The sequence below is a fragment of the Arctopsyche grandis genome, chromosome 6 (assembly GCF_051622035.1).
Source record: "Arctopsyche grandis isolate Sample6627 chromosome 6, ASM5162203v2, whole genome shotgun sequence".
Taxonomy (NCBI): Eukaryota; Metazoa; Arthropoda; class Insecta; order Trichoptera; family Hydropsychidae; genus Arctopsyche; species Arctopsyche grandis.
The window spans coordinates 16380861-16402521 of record NC_135360.1 but is presented as its reverse complement, the minus strand read 5'-3'; the positions used below and the strand labels follow the sequence as shown (position 1 = coordinate 16402521).

At 32.6% G+C, this 21661-nt stretch overlaps 1 protein-coding gene across 2 annotated transcripts; it reads left to right on the top strand.

Annotated features, from left to right (window-relative positions):
- Positions 1 to 2430: 2430 nt before the first annotated feature.
- On the top strand, positions 2431 to 15596 carry LOC143913412 (lysine-specific demethylase 5A-like). Of its 2 annotated transcripts, none has more exons than XM_077433166.1 (31): positions 2431 to 2858; positions 6158 to 6235; positions 6329 to 6467; positions 6552 to 6706; positions 6785 to 6922; positions 6996 to 7110; positions 7219 to 7427; positions 7505 to 7666; positions 7741 to 7851; positions 9175 to 9286; positions 9423 to 9559; positions 9644 to 9750; positions 9829 to 9981; positions 10056 to 10167; positions 10248 to 10442; positions 10521 to 10699; positions 10803 to 10974; positions 11085 to 11286; positions 11369 to 11559; positions 11632 to 11784; positions 11871 to 12041; positions 12129 to 12331; positions 12425 to 12661; positions 12747 to 12865; positions 12937 to 13292; positions 13375 to 13632; positions 13720 to 13942; positions 14015 to 14145; positions 14259 to 14385; positions 14470 to 14625; positions 14701 to 15596. In XM_077433166.1, the coding sequence occupies exons 1-31, from the start codon at positions 2637 to 2639 to the stop codon at positions 15129 to 15131; spliced, it is 5454 nt and encodes a 1817-aa protein (XP_077289292.1). In that variant the 5' UTR covers positions 2431 to 2636; the 3' UTR covers positions 15132 to 15596. The 2 variants fall into 2 exon arrangements, with proteins under 2 accessions (XP_077289292.1, XP_077289291.1); XM_077433165.1 differs by having other exon boundaries at positions 7741 to 7857.
- Positions 15597 to 21661: the final 6065 nt, after the last annotated feature.

Genomic DNA, 21661 nt, shown 5'->3' with positions numbered 1-21661 from the left:
GACCCTAACAACCTAATCTTAAATGAATAGCGACCCTAACAACTTAACCTAACCTGAATCTTAAATAAATAGGTGTTGGCTGCTAAGATGTTTTTTTTTGTTGAAAATATTGATGAAATAAAACTAAAAAAAAACGTATCTTAGCAGCCAAACACCTATTTTATTAAGGATCAGGTTAGGTTAGGTTAAGTTAGAGTTGGCCCTATTCATTTAAGATTAGGTTGTTAGAGTCAGTATTTTCTTAGCTGCTGACGATATTTTGATAGAAATGCTTCGAAAACATTATGGGGCGGCAGGAAAAAACAAAAAGTATAATAATCAGGTCGTTGTTACGATACAAATAAAAAAAGTCAACTGCGATTCAAAGGAAGATCGCATGCTAAGGTGGCATGCGGTCAGACCGCATACTTAAGTAGCACCCACTATTGTGTACCGCGCGCCATCATGTCTATGTAAAAGGCGAAACATTGGCTAATACATACAATGTAAGCCCGTTGCTTAATTCATGAATTAGGCATGTGCACACCGTCAATCTTTCCGCTTGTAAAATTATAAGTATTTTATTATTAAATCAGTACCTCCATCAGATCTGGAAAAAAATATAATAATATAATTTTACTAATACGTCTACAGTAGAAAAATGATTAGTTGAAATATTTTAATCAATAAGAAAGAGTATTTTGAGGTTCACCATGATATGGGTTCTCTAAGTTGCGACGAGTGCCGCGTGACATTGCAACCTACTCGCATAAATGTATATTTTTGCACGAGATATTTGACACGAATTGCAGCCAAAGTTAACATCAATAACATTTGTTTTCGTCCAATAATAATCGAGATGTAGTGTGTTTACTATGAAGTCCACTGAATTCGATTGCGGTGGCAGCTCTGACGGGTAGTTGAGTTGGCAACTCCACTGACGTTTACCGACAGTCCACTGACAGTGCGCAATGGCGCCGTCCACACACACGATATCTACGTACGATATTTCCATATCCAGTTTTCATATTGCAACCTGTGGCTGCTATTTAGGAACTGGATATGGAAAATATTGCAAATATCGGTAGTAGATAACGTGTGTATGTACAGCGCCAATCCGAACTTTGGGGTCTGATCGCATTAGTTGACAGTGCGCTGCAGCTACGCAGTGCAATTTCGCCTAGTGCGGTCAGGACTTAACTGTCATAATTAATTCTCGGTATCAAATCAATTCGAATATAAAATTTTAAAATATATAAAATAAAATGAATAACTTGTTTTAAAATATTATGATTAACACAATCTTCAAATGAAATAAAGAAGGTATTTTTCCATATACATATGTATATATGTAGTGGCTTGCGGTGAAATTCTCTTTATTTTGTCGCACAGCGTGTGGGAATAAAATACAAGAGGACTCGGTATGATGTCACCTAGTCCCCTTGTATCCTGCGACAAAAACAGGGAGAATTTTATGGAACGCCACTGATACATACTTTTACAATGAATCTTTTCACAAATGTATCAATAAGTTTATCGTGGAATATCCAACAAATAAATTTTCCGCTTCGGTCTAATATGTAATGCATACATTCGACATTACGATGCTCATTTATATATTTTATTTTTACATAGATATGTACAATATACCAGGAAGGCTTGACAGGAAGACCTCAATGCGCCTTCCTGGCTTTCCTCCCGTATTCTGCGCGTGCACATTAATACGGGAGGAAAAGCCTGTTCCTGTTGTATCCTGCTCGCGCAAATTAAGTGAGTATGTACGTGAGTATGTACCGTTTACTATGCACCTTTTTTTTTTTGATCTTTCGACTTAAGATCTTTCGATTTTCGATCTTTGCCTTCCGAAATTGGCGTTTTCTGTCGTTTAACATTCTGTCTCGTCACGGAGACCGAGTATTACCATATATAGTACCGCTTACCATGCATACATTATTTTCTATCTTTCGGCTTTCGACTTTCGATGCAGTGACCCAGAGACCCATGTTTTAATACTTGGATCAAAAAGTTTAAAAATATCAATATTTGCTATACTCGCGTTTAACTTCAACATAATTGTAATTTCAAACCAATTTGTAATAATATCAATATTGATTTCAACCATAGTCACTCATTTTTTTTTACTTTATGTCATAGCGACGAATTGGGGATACCTGTCATGTCGCGATGACCCAATATATGATATATGATATAATAAAATAAACTCGAGCGGGTAGCTGCCAACACAAGGAAAACGACATACAAATTCCCTAAATTGGGGATATTTAAATTGAAAAAAATCACACCTATCTCGTCAAAGATATACGCAAAGTGACCAAATATCCGTCAGTACACGAGCGACGTAGAGGAGGAGTCCGCGTACGCTTTCCGCGGCTCTGAAAACGAGGTGCGTATATTTCGGGCGTGCGGATTATTTTAGCGGGGTGGCAACCCGAGTGGAAAGAGTGGCATACGTGTGGCAAGCGTCGTGCGCAGTGTGTCGAGGGCGAGCGAGGGGTCGGCCGTGGATCCGTCGTCGCACGGAGCGGCCGCCCGGCCCATTTCTCTCCCAGTAAGATTTGTCGCGCTCGCGCTCGCGCTCGCGTTCCGCTTCCGCTCCCGCTTCCGCCCCGGCCGGTCGGACTTCCGGTCGGACCGCGATGGGTCGTTGCGAGGAGGCGACGGTGACGCCCGAGGGCGGAGCGCCGGCCGCGGCCACGGCTGCGGGCGCTCCGGGCGGCGCCCCCTTCGCCTTCACGGTGCCCCCCGAGGCGCCCGTCTTCGCCCCCTCCGTCGAGGAGTTCCGCGATCCGCTCGCCTACATCAACAAGATCCGCCCCGTGGCCGAGAAGTCGGGCATCTGCAAGATCAAGCCTCCCGCGGTGAGTAACCACTACGATGGCTTCGTTGGCTTCGTTGGCTTCGTTGGCTTCGTCGCATTCCTCGCATTCGTCGCATTCCTCGCATTCCTCGCACTCGCATCCCCATCCGCCATCCGCCATCCGCCATCTGCCCTCTTCCTCGCCCCTCCTCCCCGAGCGCGTTCGTGCTCTCCCAGGAACGCTGCCCGGATTCCCGTTCCCGTTTTTGCGCTGCGCTTCCCGAAAAGGCACGCATGTTTTCAAGTGTCGTTTGTCGTTTGTCGTTTGTCGAACGTCGACGACATCGGACCCGAGATTCGTGCGACGACATTTGCTATACGATTGCCCTCTGCTTACGCTCGCCACACATGCATACAAACACACATACGTAATACGCGCACTGTGTGATTATTGTGTCAGATGGATTATGGTGGGATTCCGAACTAGTGTGTGTTTTCGTTTCTATCGATTTTCTTTTGTTTTCGATCCAAATTCGAATTTCAATATGTATATTTTAACATAGGCACTCCCCCTCCCCGCCTCGTTTCCGCCATTTTTGTACACAAAGAATTATCAAAAAATAACGGAAATTCATTTGTTTCACACTTTTTCGAATAAAATTCTCAATTGTTTTAATCCACACATGATCGACCCGCGTTTCCTACAATATTTGTAACAAATTTTCACACGATAACATGATGAAATTCTTCCGAGTGCGAACTCTGATGAGGCATCGTCTCGTCAGAATCAGTTTTTAAAACGATTATATAAAATTAAAGATTTACCAACTATATAAAACACGTGTATAAAAAAAATGTAATCGATAAAACGCAAGTGACAAATATCTCAACGATACGGAATGGTGAAAAGTGCGCGTATAAAATGTGCCAATATTAAAAAAAAAGTGTAAACTAAATTTTGTTTGGCATCATTTTCGACGTGTAACAGTGTTATTAGTGAGAAATTTCATCAGTTGTCAATCCATCCGATCGAATCGCTTTTCGATTTTGTTAATGTTGTTGCTTTATTATATGATGGATTGTAAAATTATATTTTTGTTCGGGTTGTGTGAAATCTAGCAATGCTCGAGTTATATAAATGAAACGTGTGTGTGTGTGTGTGTGCGTGTTAAAAGAATAATTAATTATGTTTGAAGTGCATCGAAGTTTATGTTACGTTGTGTATGTGTCAAATTTTTCATATTGCAACGATTTATTTGTCAAAACTTGTGAAAGTGCCTTATCTACTCTGTTGGTTGATTGTTTTTTGGTTCAAACGTATATTGTTAAAAGTGCGTTGCAATATTGTATTTCTTACCTACTTATTAGCGTGAACATTAATTTCGTTAGTTCAATGTAAATATTTGAAATGTGGACTATTTGTTGTCGATGTCATTTACTACATACAATGTAATTTTACCCAGTAGTGTTATACGTGTCTATTGTCTACACTCATTTATTACTCGTTATGATCTAAAAGTATGAAGTTTTTCCGTTATGTCACTGAGCTCAATAAGTTTTCTTATAAAATACATATTTTTATCATATTAATTGATTAGTTTTTGTAAACAGTATTTCAACATATGGAACGCATTACATGGTGACTTTTGTCCTTTCTATGAATTCATTCAACAAAAAAAAAAAGTTTTTGTGTTCGTAAGATTGCATAAATATCGCCATTAATTTCTATTCATACTACATATTGTTGATATTCATTGTTTACATTGAATTCGGAATTATTTATTTATTTTATTAATTGAAAAATCAACAGACAGGATGTACAGAGATAGGTATAAAAAAAACAAAAAGTAAATAAATAATATATGTAACATCCGAGTCCAATAATAGATTTTTACAAAAATGAAAAAGATAAATATAAGGAAAACAAATTAAAAAGTAAAGAATAAAGGCATGACAAAATATGTAGTACATTGCATAATTAAACTATAGTATTAAAATATTTGGAAAAGGTTATAAGATAGAATATAAGAAGAAATTGAAATTTACAAATATAAAACAAATGAAAAAGGTAAATACAAAATAAACAAATGAAATGGAAAAGAATGAAAGCTATAATATGATTAAATAGCACATTACATAACTAAACTAAAGTATAAAAATAATGGAAATATTGGAAAAATAGAATAGGAGAAAAAATGAATCAATCGGTCAAGATTCTCTTGATGTTAGACCTGAATTGATGTAGGGAAATACCAAACAGATCAACCTCATTCAGCTCTCCGTTAAACATACGATAAACGCGCTGCAGATAAAAATATTTTTGGGAATTAGTATTGAAAGGATCAAGTGAAAAGAGTGCAACGCGTCTAGAGTATCGAACTGGGATTCTGAAATTAACCTTATTCAGTAAATCAGAACAATCAAGGAAACCATTTATGAGCTTAAAGAAGAATATAGCATCAGTATGTCGTCGCCTGACAGAAAGATTGTTAAAAGAAAGGATTTTTAAAATGTCGGAAACAGTAGAATGGGTATAGGTAGGAAAAAGGTAGCGTAAGGATTTAATAAATTTAAGTTGAACTTTCTCAATACAATTAATATGGGATAAATAAAAAGGTGACCAGATAATTGAGGCAAATTCAAGGTGAGACCTTACAAAGGAAAAATAAAGTAATTTTAGTACATAAGGATCATTAAAGGGTTTTGTTGAGCGGAGTAGGAATCCAAGAGATTTAAATGCTTTGTCGGTAATAAAAGAAATATGTTCAGAGAAATCTAGTTTATTATTGAGTATTACACCAAGATCTTTAATAGAAGATGACGTGTTAAGGATTGAATGATTTAATTGATATTGATTAGTAATAATTGACTTATTTCTAGTGAAATTTAAAATAGAGCATTTTTCTAGATTAATAAAAAGATCATTATTTAAACAATATATAGAGAATCTATCTAGATCTTCTTGTATCTTATGACAATCGTCTATGGTGTATATAGGTTTGTAAATTTTTAAATCATCAGCGTAAAGAAGTATAAAGGAATGTTTGAAGATGTATGAGATATCATTAATATAGAGTAAAAAGAATAAGGGACCTAAACGCGACCCTTGTGGGACACCGGAAGGAATATGTCTAAGTGATGATCTAAAACCATTGAGAATTATGATTTGGTGACGATTTAGTATATACAAAGAGATCCAACGAAATAAATTATGAACTGATCTTGTTGTATTCATTGTATTATTTGTTTTTGAATTTTAATCGAACTATTTTTCGTTCATATTTATATTTCGACAGTATATATATGTACATGTATGTAGAATCAAAAAAATAAATATATAATTTAATTATTTTTTAATAGAATTGGCGACCTCCATTTGCTGTTGATGTCGATAGACTGAGATTTACACCAAGAATTCAACGATTGAATGAGTTAGAGGTGAATGATAATTTTAATTGTTTTGATTATACCATAAGTATTATTGTCATCAAGGTTTAAGCATTACTTATCTGCATTTGAATATTTTTACAGGCGATCACTCGTGTCAAATTGAACTTTTTAGATCAAATTGTCAAGTTTTGGGAATTGCAAGGTTCTTTATTGAAAATTCCCACTGTTGAAAGAAAACCACTTGATTTATATGCTTTGCATAGAATTGTTAAGGAAGCAGGTATTTAATTATATATTTAATTTTTATGCAATCCAAAAATGTCATTATTGGATATTTAATTTTTAATGTGTGTATGTTTTGAAGGTGGTTTTGAAGTTTGTACTACGGAAAGAAAATGGTCGAAAATTGCTGTTCGTATGGGTCACCCCCAAGGAAAAGGTGTTGGTTCTATTCTGAAAAATCATTATGAAAGAATTTTATATCCCTATGATTTGTTCAGGAAACGGGAAGATAACGATGTTAGTATAATTTTATTTTATAAATGCGGCTTCATTATTTTTAGAAAAAGCATTTCTATTTTAATTTTTATGTTTTAGAAACCGGAGTGTAAAGTTGATGTCACCCCTGAAAAGGCGAATATTTCAAATTGTAAAGGACGCGGATCAGCACAGAAAAGTACTCCACCCTCACCGGCTATTGATAATAAGCCACCCACCCGGCGCTGGAAGAAATATGTAATTAATTTATTGATTCATTTTTTTATTTGTATTTTATTTATGCATTTTTTTGATCAATATTTATATTTAGAGTGAACAAGAAAATGATCCAGATACGGAGACAAATATAGAGGGAAATGAAAAGAAAAAGGAAACTCGTAAACAGGCTGCATCGAAAGCTTCTTCCGAAGTAGAAGATAAGAAATGTAAATTTATTTTGCAATTATACGCATGTGTTTTGTTTGCTTTTTTATTATCATTATTTATATAATTATTACTAATTTATGTATATTTAATTTATTTTATGCCATCAGTGGTGCTTCGGGATTCACCAAGTAAACGACGAGCTGCAGCATTAGCTGCAAACTATCCTAGAATCGCTTCATGCCCAAGCGCCATCAGTTTGAGACCTATGCGCTCTACGCCCATGAAAACATCTTCATTGCAAGTTAAACGTCAAGTTAGCATGACTGTCAATGTTGTACCTGCTGCTCCCGATACTGACCAGTGTGCTGTTGATCCTGTAAATATTTATTCTTCGTTTTCTTCTCACAGCATTCAAATTATTATTGTCTCTTATTATATTTTTTATTTCGTCAGCTTGCAAAATATATATGTCACAACTGTGGTAGAGGTGACGTGGAAGAGCAGATGTTATTATGTGACGGTTGTGATGATTCGTATCACACATTTTGTCTGATGCCACCGCTTGAGAGTATTCCTAAAGGCGATTGGAGATGTCCTCGTTGTATTGCACAGGAGGTGAATATCATTCGCATATTTCTTTGAAATATCATTATCTATGATGACTTTCATTTGTGTAATATTTATTATAGGTATCGAAGCCAACAGAAGCGTTTGGATTTGAACAGGCTCAACGAGAATATACTCTTCAACAGTTCGGAGAGATGGCCGATCAATTCAAGTCTGAATACTTCAATATGCCGGTACATGTGAGTTTTTTATTATGTCTCTGTTGTGTCTATGTATTGTGTATGTTACTGTCTAAGTGTATATTTTGTTCGTTCATAAACATACTAGTTTGTTCATACAAACCAATCTGGTCAGCTATAGTGTACACAAAAGAACAAATTGAGAAATTGACTGAAGAATAATTAAACTATTAAGCATAAGTTTAATTATTCTCAATCGTTTGCTCCATCCTTCTCTCTGTCTTCTAAGTAAGTCTACTCTGCTGTTAATAACACTAATGCGGTTTCCACAGAATTTACCATTTTATTTGAAGAATAGCTTTTGACTTTTAACACTTTAACTAAAACTTATAGTTCATGTTGGTGAACAAAATAGTACGTTTACGAATGAACCAGAGTGAACATTTGGATTGTAACATACGTATACATTTACGGGGTTAATTCATTATTCGTTATTTTTTGTTCTTCTAATTCATATTAACTGATGGTGTTGTGGTCTCTTCTTTTATTTATTTTTTTCCTTTATGCTTCTATGCTTACGTAATTTTATATTTTAAGTATAGAACTAGTTCAGTTTGCAATACTTGCAATGTTTTTCACAATGATATTTGCATTAGGATTAATATGAAAAATCGTTTAACGCGAAATAATATTTTGGTCTTGACGAGATTCAATTTAATTTTATATATTTATTGTCTGAACACAAAGCCAAAAACGTATAACCCGAAAATATTTCGCATTTTAACCCTTTGAAGCATAGCGGTATCAAAATTGGCCCATCTTTTTTTTTATCTTTTGCTGCATGGTGGGATGTAATTTTTACCACTTCGAAAAATTAAGACTATTTGAAGCACAAAGGTTTATATTATGTCCCACTAACTAAAAAACTTTTTTTTTTCTGTGCAACATGTGCATTTTTTTTTTGTTTCAAATCTCGGGCCGCAAAGGGTTAAAAGGACAAAAATGTATACCATTCACCAAATGACTTACAGTTTATGACTCTTAATGACATTTATAGTCTATCCTTGATGACGCATCTAAAGTGATAAATTTCGCGTTTGTAAAATTATCTCTATTAAAAAGTGCAATGGTATAATAAATAAGGTCATAAACAAAGCGCTAATTCGCTTGAAGTAACTTGTTATGGTAATAGATGTAGTATGTAGATATACATTCATAGAGCATTCTTACTATGGTGGCAGACGTAAGCATTCTTTGAAAACAGACATTTGGTTTAGAGTCAAGTATGTCTTGTATTATTTTGTTACTAATTCTGAAGCCATTTTATTTTCATTTAATGTGTATATAATATATGTTATATATTGCATCGCTTTGTAGTTGGTGCCAACTGATACGGTTGAAAAAGAATTTTGGAGAATCGTGTCTTCGATTGATGAAGATGTTACCGTCGAATATGGTGCTGATCTTCATTCAATGGATCATGGATCAGGTTAGTGTACAATAAATAGTTACGTGCATTTAAACATATGTGCATATTTATTTATAATATATGTAATATATGTATGTATGTATGTATCTTGTTTTCCAATTTTATGTTAAATGCAATTTTACATTTATCTATTTAGGTTTTCCTACTAAATCCAGTATTCAAATGTATCCTGGAGATCAAGAGTATGCTGATTCTAGTTGGAATTTAAATAATCTTCCAGTTTTAGAGGGTAGTGTGCTTGGCCATATTAATGCTGATATCTCTGGAATGAAGGTTTAAAAATACAGATGTTTTTTGAAATATTTTAATTTTAATGAGAATATTTCCAATAAACTTATTCTATATAAAAAATTTCAGGTACCTTGGATGTACGTAGGGATGTGTTTTGCCACGTTTTGTTGGCATATTGAGGATCACTGGAGCTACTCTATCAACTATATGCACTGGGGTGAACCAAAAACATGGTTTGTTTGTTTGAATACTACAATATGTTTACATTGATGAAGAAAAAAACATGTGTATGCTTAAATTTTTATTTTTAGGTATGGTGTACCTGGTTCTAAGGCTGAATTGTTTGAAACGACTATGCGATCTGCTGCACCAGAATTGTTCCAATGGCAACCGGATCTTTTACATCAACTTGTTACCATCATGAATCCAAATATTTTAATGCAGGCTGGAGTTCCAGTATATAGGTATGGCAAAGTTACATATTTTAAAATGGTTACAAAATTAATATTTGAATACATTCATACATTTCATTTTTTAGAACTGATCAAAATGCTGGAGAATTTGTTATTACTTTTCCAAGAGCATATCATGCCGGTTTCAATCAAGGATACAATTTCGCAGAAGCTGTTAATTTTACACCTGCTGATTGGGTTAATAAACTTTTAAACTTACTTTTATAATTTTTTAATTTGTTTATATCCCACTAAATAATTTGTTTCTAAATTTTTAGCTTAAAATTGGGCGAGAATGCATTGCACATTATTCTAATCTACGTCGATTTTGTGTTTTTTCACATGACGAACTTGTATGTAAAATGGCTTTGGAAGCTGAAACCCTGGAAGCAACTGTGGCTCTTGGTACTTACCAAGATATGAGAAATATGTTAAGTGATGAAAGAAAATTGCGAAAAAGTCTTTTGGAATGGGTGAGTTTTATTTTTATTGATTTTCATTTAAATCTCAATTAAATTCTCAATATTTATGGAATTTCAACAATTGATTAGGGTGTAACGGAAGCAGAACGTGAAGCTTTTGAATTGATCCCCGACGATGAAAGGCAATGTTCAATGTGTAAAACAACATGTTTCCTTTCTGCTGTAACTTGTTCTTGCACTGTGAATCTCGTTTGTCTCCGTCATTATACATCGCTTTGTGATTGCGCTCCACAAAATCACAGATTAAGGTTAGTTGTTTTGATATATGCTATCTAACCATTAAGTTATTTTTTACTTGCAATATTTTTAATAATTTTATTATTTAATTTGTTAATAATATTTATTTTATAGATATCGTTACACACTGGATGAGCTTCCATTGATGTTGGAAAAATTGAAAAGTCGATCAGAAATATTCCGTGAATGGGCAGATTCTGTTTCTAATGCCCTCGATCCTGATACACCAAAAAGTTATGATCTTGATGGACTACGTTTACTATATAAAAGAGCTCTAGATCTAAAAGTATATCTATTTAATATTATTATGTTTTTGGCATCTTTTGTAATATTTGTTGTCATAAGTTTTGGTTTTCTTTAAATATAAGATTTTCTAACATTAAGTTTCATTTTTAGATGCATAAATCTGATCTAATGCGAGCTCTTGAAATCGCCATTGAGGATGCAGATAAGTGTGCGTCTGTTATACACCAATTGGATTTAAACAAAATGAGGACTAGAACTCGTCACAGTGCTGATTTAAAATACCGTCTTACAGTAGAGGAATTGACTTTATTTTGCGAAGAAATTGATGGTTTGGCTTGCGTTTTGCCTGAAGGTATAAAATTATGCAGTTGGTAACATATATTTTTGATTTTTTTTTTAACATTCCATAACATTGTTGCATATAAACGTTTCAGGTTCAGCTGTTAAAGAAGTTTTACGTCAAACTATAGAATTAGAAAAATCAGCTGAAGCATTATTAGCAATTGAGCCTGGTTCATCTGGTGCTCCAGCTCGAATCAAAGAATTGGAGGCATGTGCTGACAAAGGTTCAACTCTTTGCATACAGTTGCCATGTTTGCCACACGTTGTGAATAGATTGCAACAGGTTTGTTTTCTTCTAGTAATATATTTTGAGATATTTATTTGAAATACTTATCGACAAAAAAAAATTCTGTAGGAAAAATTCTTGGAAGAGGTAAAAATACACCGTGAAGACTATGAATCTCTTAGTCTTGAAGAAATCAACAGATTGTTAGACCACGGTGTAAAGATTCAACCACATTTTCGTGCTGAGGTGCAATTAGCATATCTTCAGAGTTTAAAAAATGAAGTGAGCATTCTTTCCATAATATTAAGTCAAAATAATTTTCAATTTTCCAATTTTACTAATATATATATATATATAATGTAATACAGGTTGAAAAATGGGAGAAAAAAGCCAAAGAGATTTTATCAGTTGATTCAGGACATCAATCTCTCGAAGAAACTGAAACACTTTTACAAGAAACTGAATCTGTCGAGGCTTACTTACCTAGTAAGCAGCCACTAACTAATGCTATCAACCAAGCAAAAGATTGGCTTCAAAAGGTATCAATTTAAACATTTGTAACATCAATTTAAAGTTATAATGAATGATTTTTGTAATTTGTATTTATCGAAACTTCGTGATTTTAGGTTGATGAAATGCAATCCAAAGAATCTTATCCATATTTTAGTACTTTAGAAACTCTCGTTAAAAAAGGAACTGCGATTCCTATCAATTTATGTGAGAAAGACACACTCTCAACTGCCCTTGATTCTGCTAAGCAGTGGAAGGAAAGAACAGCTAGAACGTTTTTGAGAAAAAATTGGAATCACGGTCTCATGGAAGCATTGAGGTACATTTATATGAATTTTTATTAAAATTTGATCCAAGTATTAAATATAATACGGAGATATGACGAAAACCACAATGGAATTTTTTATTTTAGTCCACGTACCGATATTCTAAGTAGTACTCGTCGTCCAGTCAATAATCAAATGAGTCGTCAGACTCCTAATTCTAAAAATACCAATGTATCTGCCGGCAGTCCTGTAGTTGGAGTTCCTTCTACACTTGAAGCTGAAAATTTTATGAAAAATTTTAGTGAAGACCATAGCCCAACACAAATTGTCGGTGCTTTCAAGACAGCGGAAGAAAATGAATTATCTAATATGAGAGAACTTCGGTAGTTATAAATGATTTAAATAAAAGAAAACTTATGAATTTTTGTTATATTTTGTGTATATGTAATAAGAAAATATTATTTTTAGAGCTCGTAATTTACGTAAAGATATTCGAGTGCAACAACCAGGTGTTACTTATTGTCATTGTCAAAAGCGACAATACGGTCTTATGACTCAATGTCAATTGTGTAAAGAATGGTTCCATGGTAATTTTTATTTTATTTTTTATTTTAGTTTGTGTTATTGTCGAACGATTCAAAACTTTTTGTTTTTATAGCTCCATGCATCAATAACAGAAATACAGTTAATGGGCCACCTTCTCCACCAACTTCATCTGGATCTATGTCTCCAGATCAAGAGCCTTTGTCACCGGGTACGCCAAGTGTCAATGGTCCTGGTTCTAGTCGTTATCTTTGCAGTTGTTGCTTGCGTACTAGGCGACCTCGTTTGGATACAATTCTAGGATTATTGGTTTCTTTACAAAATTTGCCAGTACGGTTGTGTGAAGGTGAAGCTTTACAGTGCCTCACAGAAAGGGCTATGGCATGGCAAGATAAAGCTCGGGCTTTAATGCGAAATAAGGAGGCGGCACGTGCCCTCGCATCAATTTCGCATACAGATCTTGCGTCACAGGTAGTCTTGAAAAACAATTGCGTGTGTATGTGCTATATTGTAAATACATATTTGATTATTTTAAATTACTCTATTTTTACAGCCGACTCCTCGTGATAAACAAGAAAAAAATGTTCCAAAACCTGCGAAGAATGCTGATCCTCAACAAAAACCAATAGTTGAGGAGAATCCAGCCATTGAAACGACACCAAACAGAAATAGTTCAGCCTCGGAGCATGCTTATTCTGCATCACCTCAAACATTACCAAGAAACACTTCCCCACATCCAAATCGTTTACGTTTACCACTGAATTTGTTACATCGATTTGAGGATCTTTTAATGGAGGGTGATTTACTTGAGGTCAGTCAACGATTGCAAATGATTCAAATATATTATTTATCAATGAGTGTGGTTTACACTTAATTTATAATTTATTATCTCTTGTAGGTATGTTTGAAAGAGACAAGTCTCCTATGGAATGTTGTGAAGGCAGCTCGGGATAGTCGTGAATTGTGTGGTGTGTGGAATGAACGAATAAGTCGTACACCTGGTTCTGCATCTGGTCGCTCTCCTGGCTCTCTTCCTGTGTCTTTGAAGAGGTCTGCACAAGTAGCCGTATCTTCGATTCATCGTCGAAATCACTTAAAAAGACCACGTAGAAATAAAGACGGTGTGTATATAAATCAGTCAAAATATTCACTGTAAATGTGGTGAAATCGTCTTATACGTTTTGTTTTTTTAGGTATTCACCCTAGTAAAGTATTACCAGTGAAAAAACCTCGTAAATCTCCTCCGCCAACTAACACACCTGTTGCACGTCGTGGTTTATCCAATTCTGCATCTAATTACCTTAACAGGAAACAGAATTTGCAGGTAATGTATCATGATTCACTATCTTGTAATGTTAATAAAAATATTTCCCTTAAAACAATATTTAACTACAATTATATGATTAAAGATTTATCTTAAATTATTATGTTTTATAGAGTGTGTCAAGTGGAAGTAGCTTGATGATGAAAAAACATTATTTAGCAAAGCAAGAACGAAGGCGACGAAGTTTAGCAGCTAAATCCACAGGCTCTCCTGAGAAACCAATGGGAAGAGGACGCAGAGGTAATAAAATTTATACTTGAATGTTTAAATATGTAATTCTGTATGTATGTATGTAAATATATAAATATATATTTTTTATTTAAGGTTTACACAAGATTAAAAAGGAAAAAACTGGTGAAGTTGAAGGAGATAAGAGTGGTGTTACTGTTTCACCTACTTCAGAAGACTCAAGTTCTGGCAATATGAGCTCTAATGATGATGATGAGGATTGCGCTGCACATACTTGTCTTCGACCAACGGGTAATTTTATTATGCAGTAATTTTATAATTGCTTTTTTATGTTTGTTTTCCTCACAATTTCAATTTATTTAACAGGTAAAGAAGTTGACTGGGTACAATGTGACGGTGGCTGTGAAAAATGGTTCCACCTTCATTGTGTAGGTTTGTCGAAGAATTCCTTAAAGGACGATGAAGATTATTACTGCTTAATCTGCTCTGGTCCAAATGGTAGAACTCGAAGTCGAGACGAAAATGGTACGACAACACGTGAATATTTTAAAAAAGAACCAAAAGGAACAATAAAACGTGGTAGTACCGATGATAAGCAGTCTCTGTTTGACATGAAAGAGTCATTAAAATTGGAGTTGACATCAAAATCATTGAACGGTGAAAGTGGTGATTCAACTAAAGCCAGTCCAGTGTTAGACAGCATCTCAAGAACTGATGAGAATTTTAAAATGGATTTAAGTGAGGAAGAAAAAATTAAGGACGAAATTGAACCAGTTAAACAAACGAACAAACTTTAGTTTATTTAGTGTAAATGCTTGTATGTTTGTGTTATATAAGAAAAATCCTTGAATGTGTAAGCTTTAAAACTTGCTTATTAAGTAAATGTATTTACTTATGAGCTATTTTCATAATAGTGTAAGTTGTATAATAAATTAAATATATATATATATATATATACTCTGTGAATTATTATGATGAGTAGTATACATATTCGATTAGTTTGATATCTATGTATGTATATTGAAATTTATGTTTAACTTTCAATAATTTCATCTTAGTTCAATTCCACTCGTAATATTTCATTATAAAAGTTCCGTGTGATTTAGTCTGAATTTCTTTGACTCATCTTAAGTGCTCGGATAATAATTATAAATTAATGTACATACCACATGGATCCATTAAAAAAAAACAACTCGATGTCCATGCTTGTTATTATCCTCTTCATTTGGAGGTAATGTTTTCAATAAAATGAAAAATTGATTAAAAAAATAAAAAATAAATATAAAAGTAAAAAATAATTAGAAACATTTTTTATTAATTTATCTTGAATGTCCTATCATGAATGATGTTTAAATGATAATTTTTGTTTCTAAAAATTATTTTTATAGATCTCAAACTTTTTTAAAGTTACCAAATTAACATCATTGCATGATTGAAGTTTACATTGAGATACTATAATGAAAGGTTTGAATTTGCACATATCTTCGATATCTTTATGCGAGCAAACATTGAATGTCACATTAGTACATATACATACAATATTAGTTGTGCAATAATCATATTAATATTTATACAAATCTATATTGACTGACATTGAGAGCCACATATTTCCTAAATTCAGTTTTAAATTGGCAACATCTGTAATTCTGTCAAATCAATTTCTGCCTTATCCATTTGAACTCGTACACAAAAAATTTAAACTACTATCATTTCAATTCGTTAAATTACTTTTGGAAGATTTATTGAAACACTATCAATTGTTAATCAAAAATTTTAATGCAAGTATGTTTGCTTAGTGAACATCATACTTTTTAATTGTAAGACCTATAGTTGCCTCTTTGTCATACCCAGTGACATAATATATATATATATGTATGTATATTATATGATGTATATTGTTTATAGGTTAATTTCAGCGCTATGCGAAAAGGTTCATGTTAAGTATGTATATTTGTGTCTGGGCCGAGGTACAACGCTATTTTTGTATTTTTAATTATAAAGAAGAGTTTTTATTTTATTTGTGCATGGCGTGTATAAGAGGGGTTTTGAGTGCATTTGGATATTTTGAATTTTGTAAACTGTAAGTAGATGCCATTTAATATAAATATATTATTGTTATGATTATTTATGCATTTTTGATTCTAGGAGTTAAGTATTTTTTTTGGAAACATGATGCCAGATATGTATATCTTCGTCTTTTTTTTTAATTGTAAGATTTAAATATTAATAGTGTCCCTTTTCCATGTAATAATCTAGAAGAAGAAATCGAATTCTTACTGAAAATGAAATTTTATTACCAATAGAGTATGGTGGGATAAATTATAAGTTTTAGCTTTTTGTATCGTCTAAATATACATACATACATACTTAAGAAGTAGTAAAGATGTCTGTATAAAATGAAGATTTTAGTTTAGATATATTTTATGTTAATATTTCGCCTTATATTATCTGTGAAATTGTATGAATTGGATTGATTCTATGTGTTCTTTTATAATTAATTTGATTTACCGTATATAGATCATTTTTCGAGTGGTTCATTGATTTTTTTCCCTCATTGCAATTTTTTTTTTAGGCTTATTATGAAAGTTGATCTTTCACTAAAATTTCTATGTTATATTTGGCTGAAAAAAAGTGGTATCGGTAAATCAATGTGTAATCATAATTCACTCTGTAAAAATATATGACTAAGACGCATTGTTCAATAGTACTGAGATGTCGGATAAATGTTTTTTTCTTAATGTAACTATCTACTTGTAACAAAAGTGTTTTACTTTTAAGTTTACTGTTTGACTGACCCGCGCACGTGGTTCGTAAAGTAAGTGAACTATGTGATTTATTTTAAATAAAATATGTTGTAAAGTGAAACCGTTTGTTTCATTGATAAATCTCGATAGGCGATTGAGAAAAATCAAACCACCTTTGGATGTGCTGTTATGGAATGTAATTTCGAACGGATGACAATTTTACGCTTTGGTAATTTTTATAGTTCGATATACATTAACCTTGTCGCATTGACAGTTTCCTGGTCCCGATAGCTGATGCGGCCAACAGCTTCCTAAGTAGGATTCATTCAACTGTAAAGAGATTGCCCAAATTTTGCTCCCGTCGGAGATTATAAAAGGAAATTTACGCACATATTAATTGAAGCTCTCTTAATAAAACGAAACGCTGAATCGTTTTTAATTTAATTTTATTGAATTGCACTATTGATCGTTGACTTTATTAGATTGGGGCAATTTCATAGTTGATGCAATTAGTTTCGATTAAAATTCATACATATGTGCGTGTTAATGTTTCAATTACGTCAATTTGCATAATATGTTCGCTGGAACGTTAGAACGAGTTGTGCGATTTCAAAGTCCATTCTGAATACAATGCTATGGTAAGTTATGAGAATTGATTATCAATAAGGTAACTAAGGTGACAGTTGTGTTGTCAATATGTATTCGAAGCGAATGAACTTCCATGCGTAATATTTTATCTACGAGAACATTCACACAATGCATATCGAAGGACCATCATGTTGTCACATTAGACAGATTAAATTATTGCTGTAATTGACCGAACCACTGATCGACCGTTTAATTACATCTTATTTGTCAATTTGTAGCACTAGTGTGGGCATATAATTGAAATGGGCGCCATTCTGATGGGAAACGAACATGACCATGACGAAGCAACTAAATGTTGCATACCTTCATATGTACATATCTCAGTAGGTCAAAGGTGCATAATACAATATTCTGAGAAGAATTATTATTATTGTTCACAGTGGTATTGATGAATTTTTAAGCATGTGTTACAATTTACTGCGAGTAGCATTTTTATTTTTAAGTACTATGTACATACATATATGCATAAAATTTTCTTATTACTGGTACATAGGGCCGTCGAGAGGAATCTCCGGCCCTCGGAAAATTTAATTCTGGGCCCTATGGCAAACTAAAAAAAAGATTTGTTATATGCGAAAAATCTACCAGAACTATTAGAAAAATAATTGTATATATACGTATATTGGTTCTTAATTTTTAAAATAATTGAATTAAGAAAGTATGATATAACAGGTACAATTTCACATGGAAACAAATAATACGTGGGTTGATATATAATAAATATTTAGCATTAAATAAACATGTATTTTTATGTAGAATAATATAAAATCAATATCGGTCAGTCAGATGTCCCGATATGAGGGCCCCTTGAGTAGTCCGGGTCCTGGAACTTTATCCCAGTTCCCCCCCCCCACCCTTCTAGTCGGACCTGCTGGCACAACAAATATTAAAATAATGAATTCATTTTACAATTTAATACAAAGAAATGATGGTTGATTTGTCATAAAATATATTACATGAGATAAACGAAATAGCAATTTGTGTAATGGTCATGATCTTTTACAGAAGGATAGTCTTGATTGAGATCTTCTAGCCATACAGTATTTCAAAAAATGGATTGTCAGTACTTTCAGTATTTTGACAGATCTTTAAGCAGAAAATTAATTTTAGGATTAATAAAATATGAAGGTAGCGCCAGTTCTTAAAAATGATTCTTTTGATGCTTATATGTAAATAGACTATGGATAGAGAGCGTGCTTTTTCCAGGAATCGAGACGGTTTGGCTCTATTTACAAAGCTAGAGTGCAAAAAAAAGGTTCAGCGAACCTTTAACAAAGCATTTACAACAATTGAACAATAAACGGCGCGCTTTGGGTCCGGAGTCTACTTATAAGATGTTGATGGTAGATCTAATCAAATTTTGGTATTAAAAACATATTTAATATATGTAGATACATTTTACATGAATATTAATAAAATTTCTGCTCTATTTAAATTTATTTTCAATAAAAAAATCTAATACATATTACCAAATTATAAAAATCATTTTTGTATTCGTGCAGCTAATGCTATGTTATTCATCTATTATTAGTAAATTATTATAGCATAAATTTATAATTTCATAATAACTGATCGCAATTACATGAATTTAGATAAAAATTTATATTTTTAAAATGCATACATATACATATACTATATATGTATATATCTAAATATCTTGGTAACCCAATTTTTTATGGATTATTTTCAATGGAGTTTTCACCAGATTCAATTTATAATAAATGTATCATATATATATAGTAATTAGGGCTGTATAGAAATTACTATAGCACAATTTTTTTCTTGTGTAATACATGAAAATTTAAATATTCATGAACCAGATCTGTTTAGATCCAAAAACAAGTTACCTTTTAGCTCGCATTTATATTTTCTCAAAAGTCTTCAGTGAGCAAATCATTATTCAAAAACTGATTTCAGGAATTTTAAATTTTTAACAAAGTTATACTGGTCATAACAATTTTACTGAAAATTCAAAATGGCGTCAAGCGCTTTCGTGGACGGTATTCTTTGCATTTTCAGGGACAATTCCCACGGTCCGTAATCAAATCAATAAGTTGACATGGCATTAAGTGATACTTGAAGATACGGGATGCTGCTCAACTGGCGTGACCCGATCAATGAAGTATGAAAGGTGGCCGGAAACATTGTCGCCAAAGTATGGCCATTTGATTTGCGGTCGCCATTGTGACATTTATACAAATGCTCCTAAAGATGTCTCCAGCGATGCCCTGCTCTGGTAGCTCGTTACTTGCTAAGCTATACTTTTCACGTTATATAGAAGACAATTTATTTTAGAGTCATTGAGTACACAATTTTTCTAGCATAATTTAGCATTTTTCTAACTAATACATTTTGTATATCGTATCAGATAATATTGACTAAAATCTCTATTTTTTTATAATTTATAGTCAATTAAGCGGTAGTTTATTGCCAACCATTTTAGACGATTATCGATGTCTAAATTGGACGGGTGCGTCTATCGACCAATCGATACTAAAAATATGGAAAGAAATCATTCAAATTGGATAATTCGTTCGTGGGAGGATACAATAGTACGAAAAAAAAATTTTTTATTCAAGTTTGAAATGAATACGATCGTTGTAATTATTTCCGGTATCAATTTATTTTGCAGTTATGCTGTATTTGTATAATTTAATATACGTTTTTTGTGATTATTTCATTGATCGTATTTATGATATGTAGGCGTTATACAAGAAAATGCTTTGGATTTTTAGTTATTTTATAATTTATTTTAATAAAATATGAAGGTAATATCTTTATACATTTTTATCTGTAATTTGATTTTAAATGCTTTTTATTATTACGAAATTATGTTCACAATACATCTTATATCTACATATTTTAATAGCTACTTATCTACTGATCATTTTCTATTTTACAATTTAATTTAATTTTGTTAGTAATCATAGTATTATATTATTCTAATGTTAATCTACAGCATAATAGGAAAAATAGCTCAAAAACCTATTTATCTGTAATTTAAATCATATTATTTATATGAAATAGGCCTATCAAAATAGCTGACAGACGCTAATGTAATTTTCATCCCCAAATGATATTATTTTATATATTTTGTAAATAAACGTTTATTAATGTAATCCATAAAAGTTTTACTACATATAAAATATGTATTACATTAAACTCATACTGCTATACATATATTACAATAAAATATTGCGTGTTTGATTTAAGATTTGTAGGATTTTTTACAGGTATGACAGAAAATTGAAACTATTGGACTTAAATTTGAATAATTATAGGTCATAAACGGCAATCTGAATCATCGAACTGTGACCGATAAACTCATATAATTTACATAATTAATTCGGTATTCCAATAATTCATTTTAGTGACATCACACAGTTACCTAATATTTTAAAATGTTTATACACATATGTAGTTACATATGTATAGAAACTTTATAGCAAACAATAATTATAAATTAGAGACAACTAGTCTATTGTTTAATTTATATGATCTTGAAATTGGCAATAAATTGAAGCAATGCTTAAAATAGTTCCAATTAGAAAAATAAGTTTAATTATTATTGCAACTATTATGTTGGGTCGGCACACTTGCTGATTGGATAATACTTGCTGTGGGTCATAAAGCATTTACCAAATATGTAATGTATTGTAGGGTGTCCAGTTTTTGTAAAATGGGACTGTTCACAGGTAAAATATTTGTACACATACATACATTGGTACAATTATTTATGCCTTGACACTCTTATGTGATGTTTTTAAACAATATTATTTGTATTAAAAACTCTATTAAATATTTTAGAACACATTTGTCTTTTGATTTTAAGAATGAGTGCCGAGAATTCATGTCAAATGGACACCATATACAGGAGGTGATCGAAGGAGGGCGGGTGTAGTATAAAGGTTTGGGCAAGTGCCCCCCTCAAACCA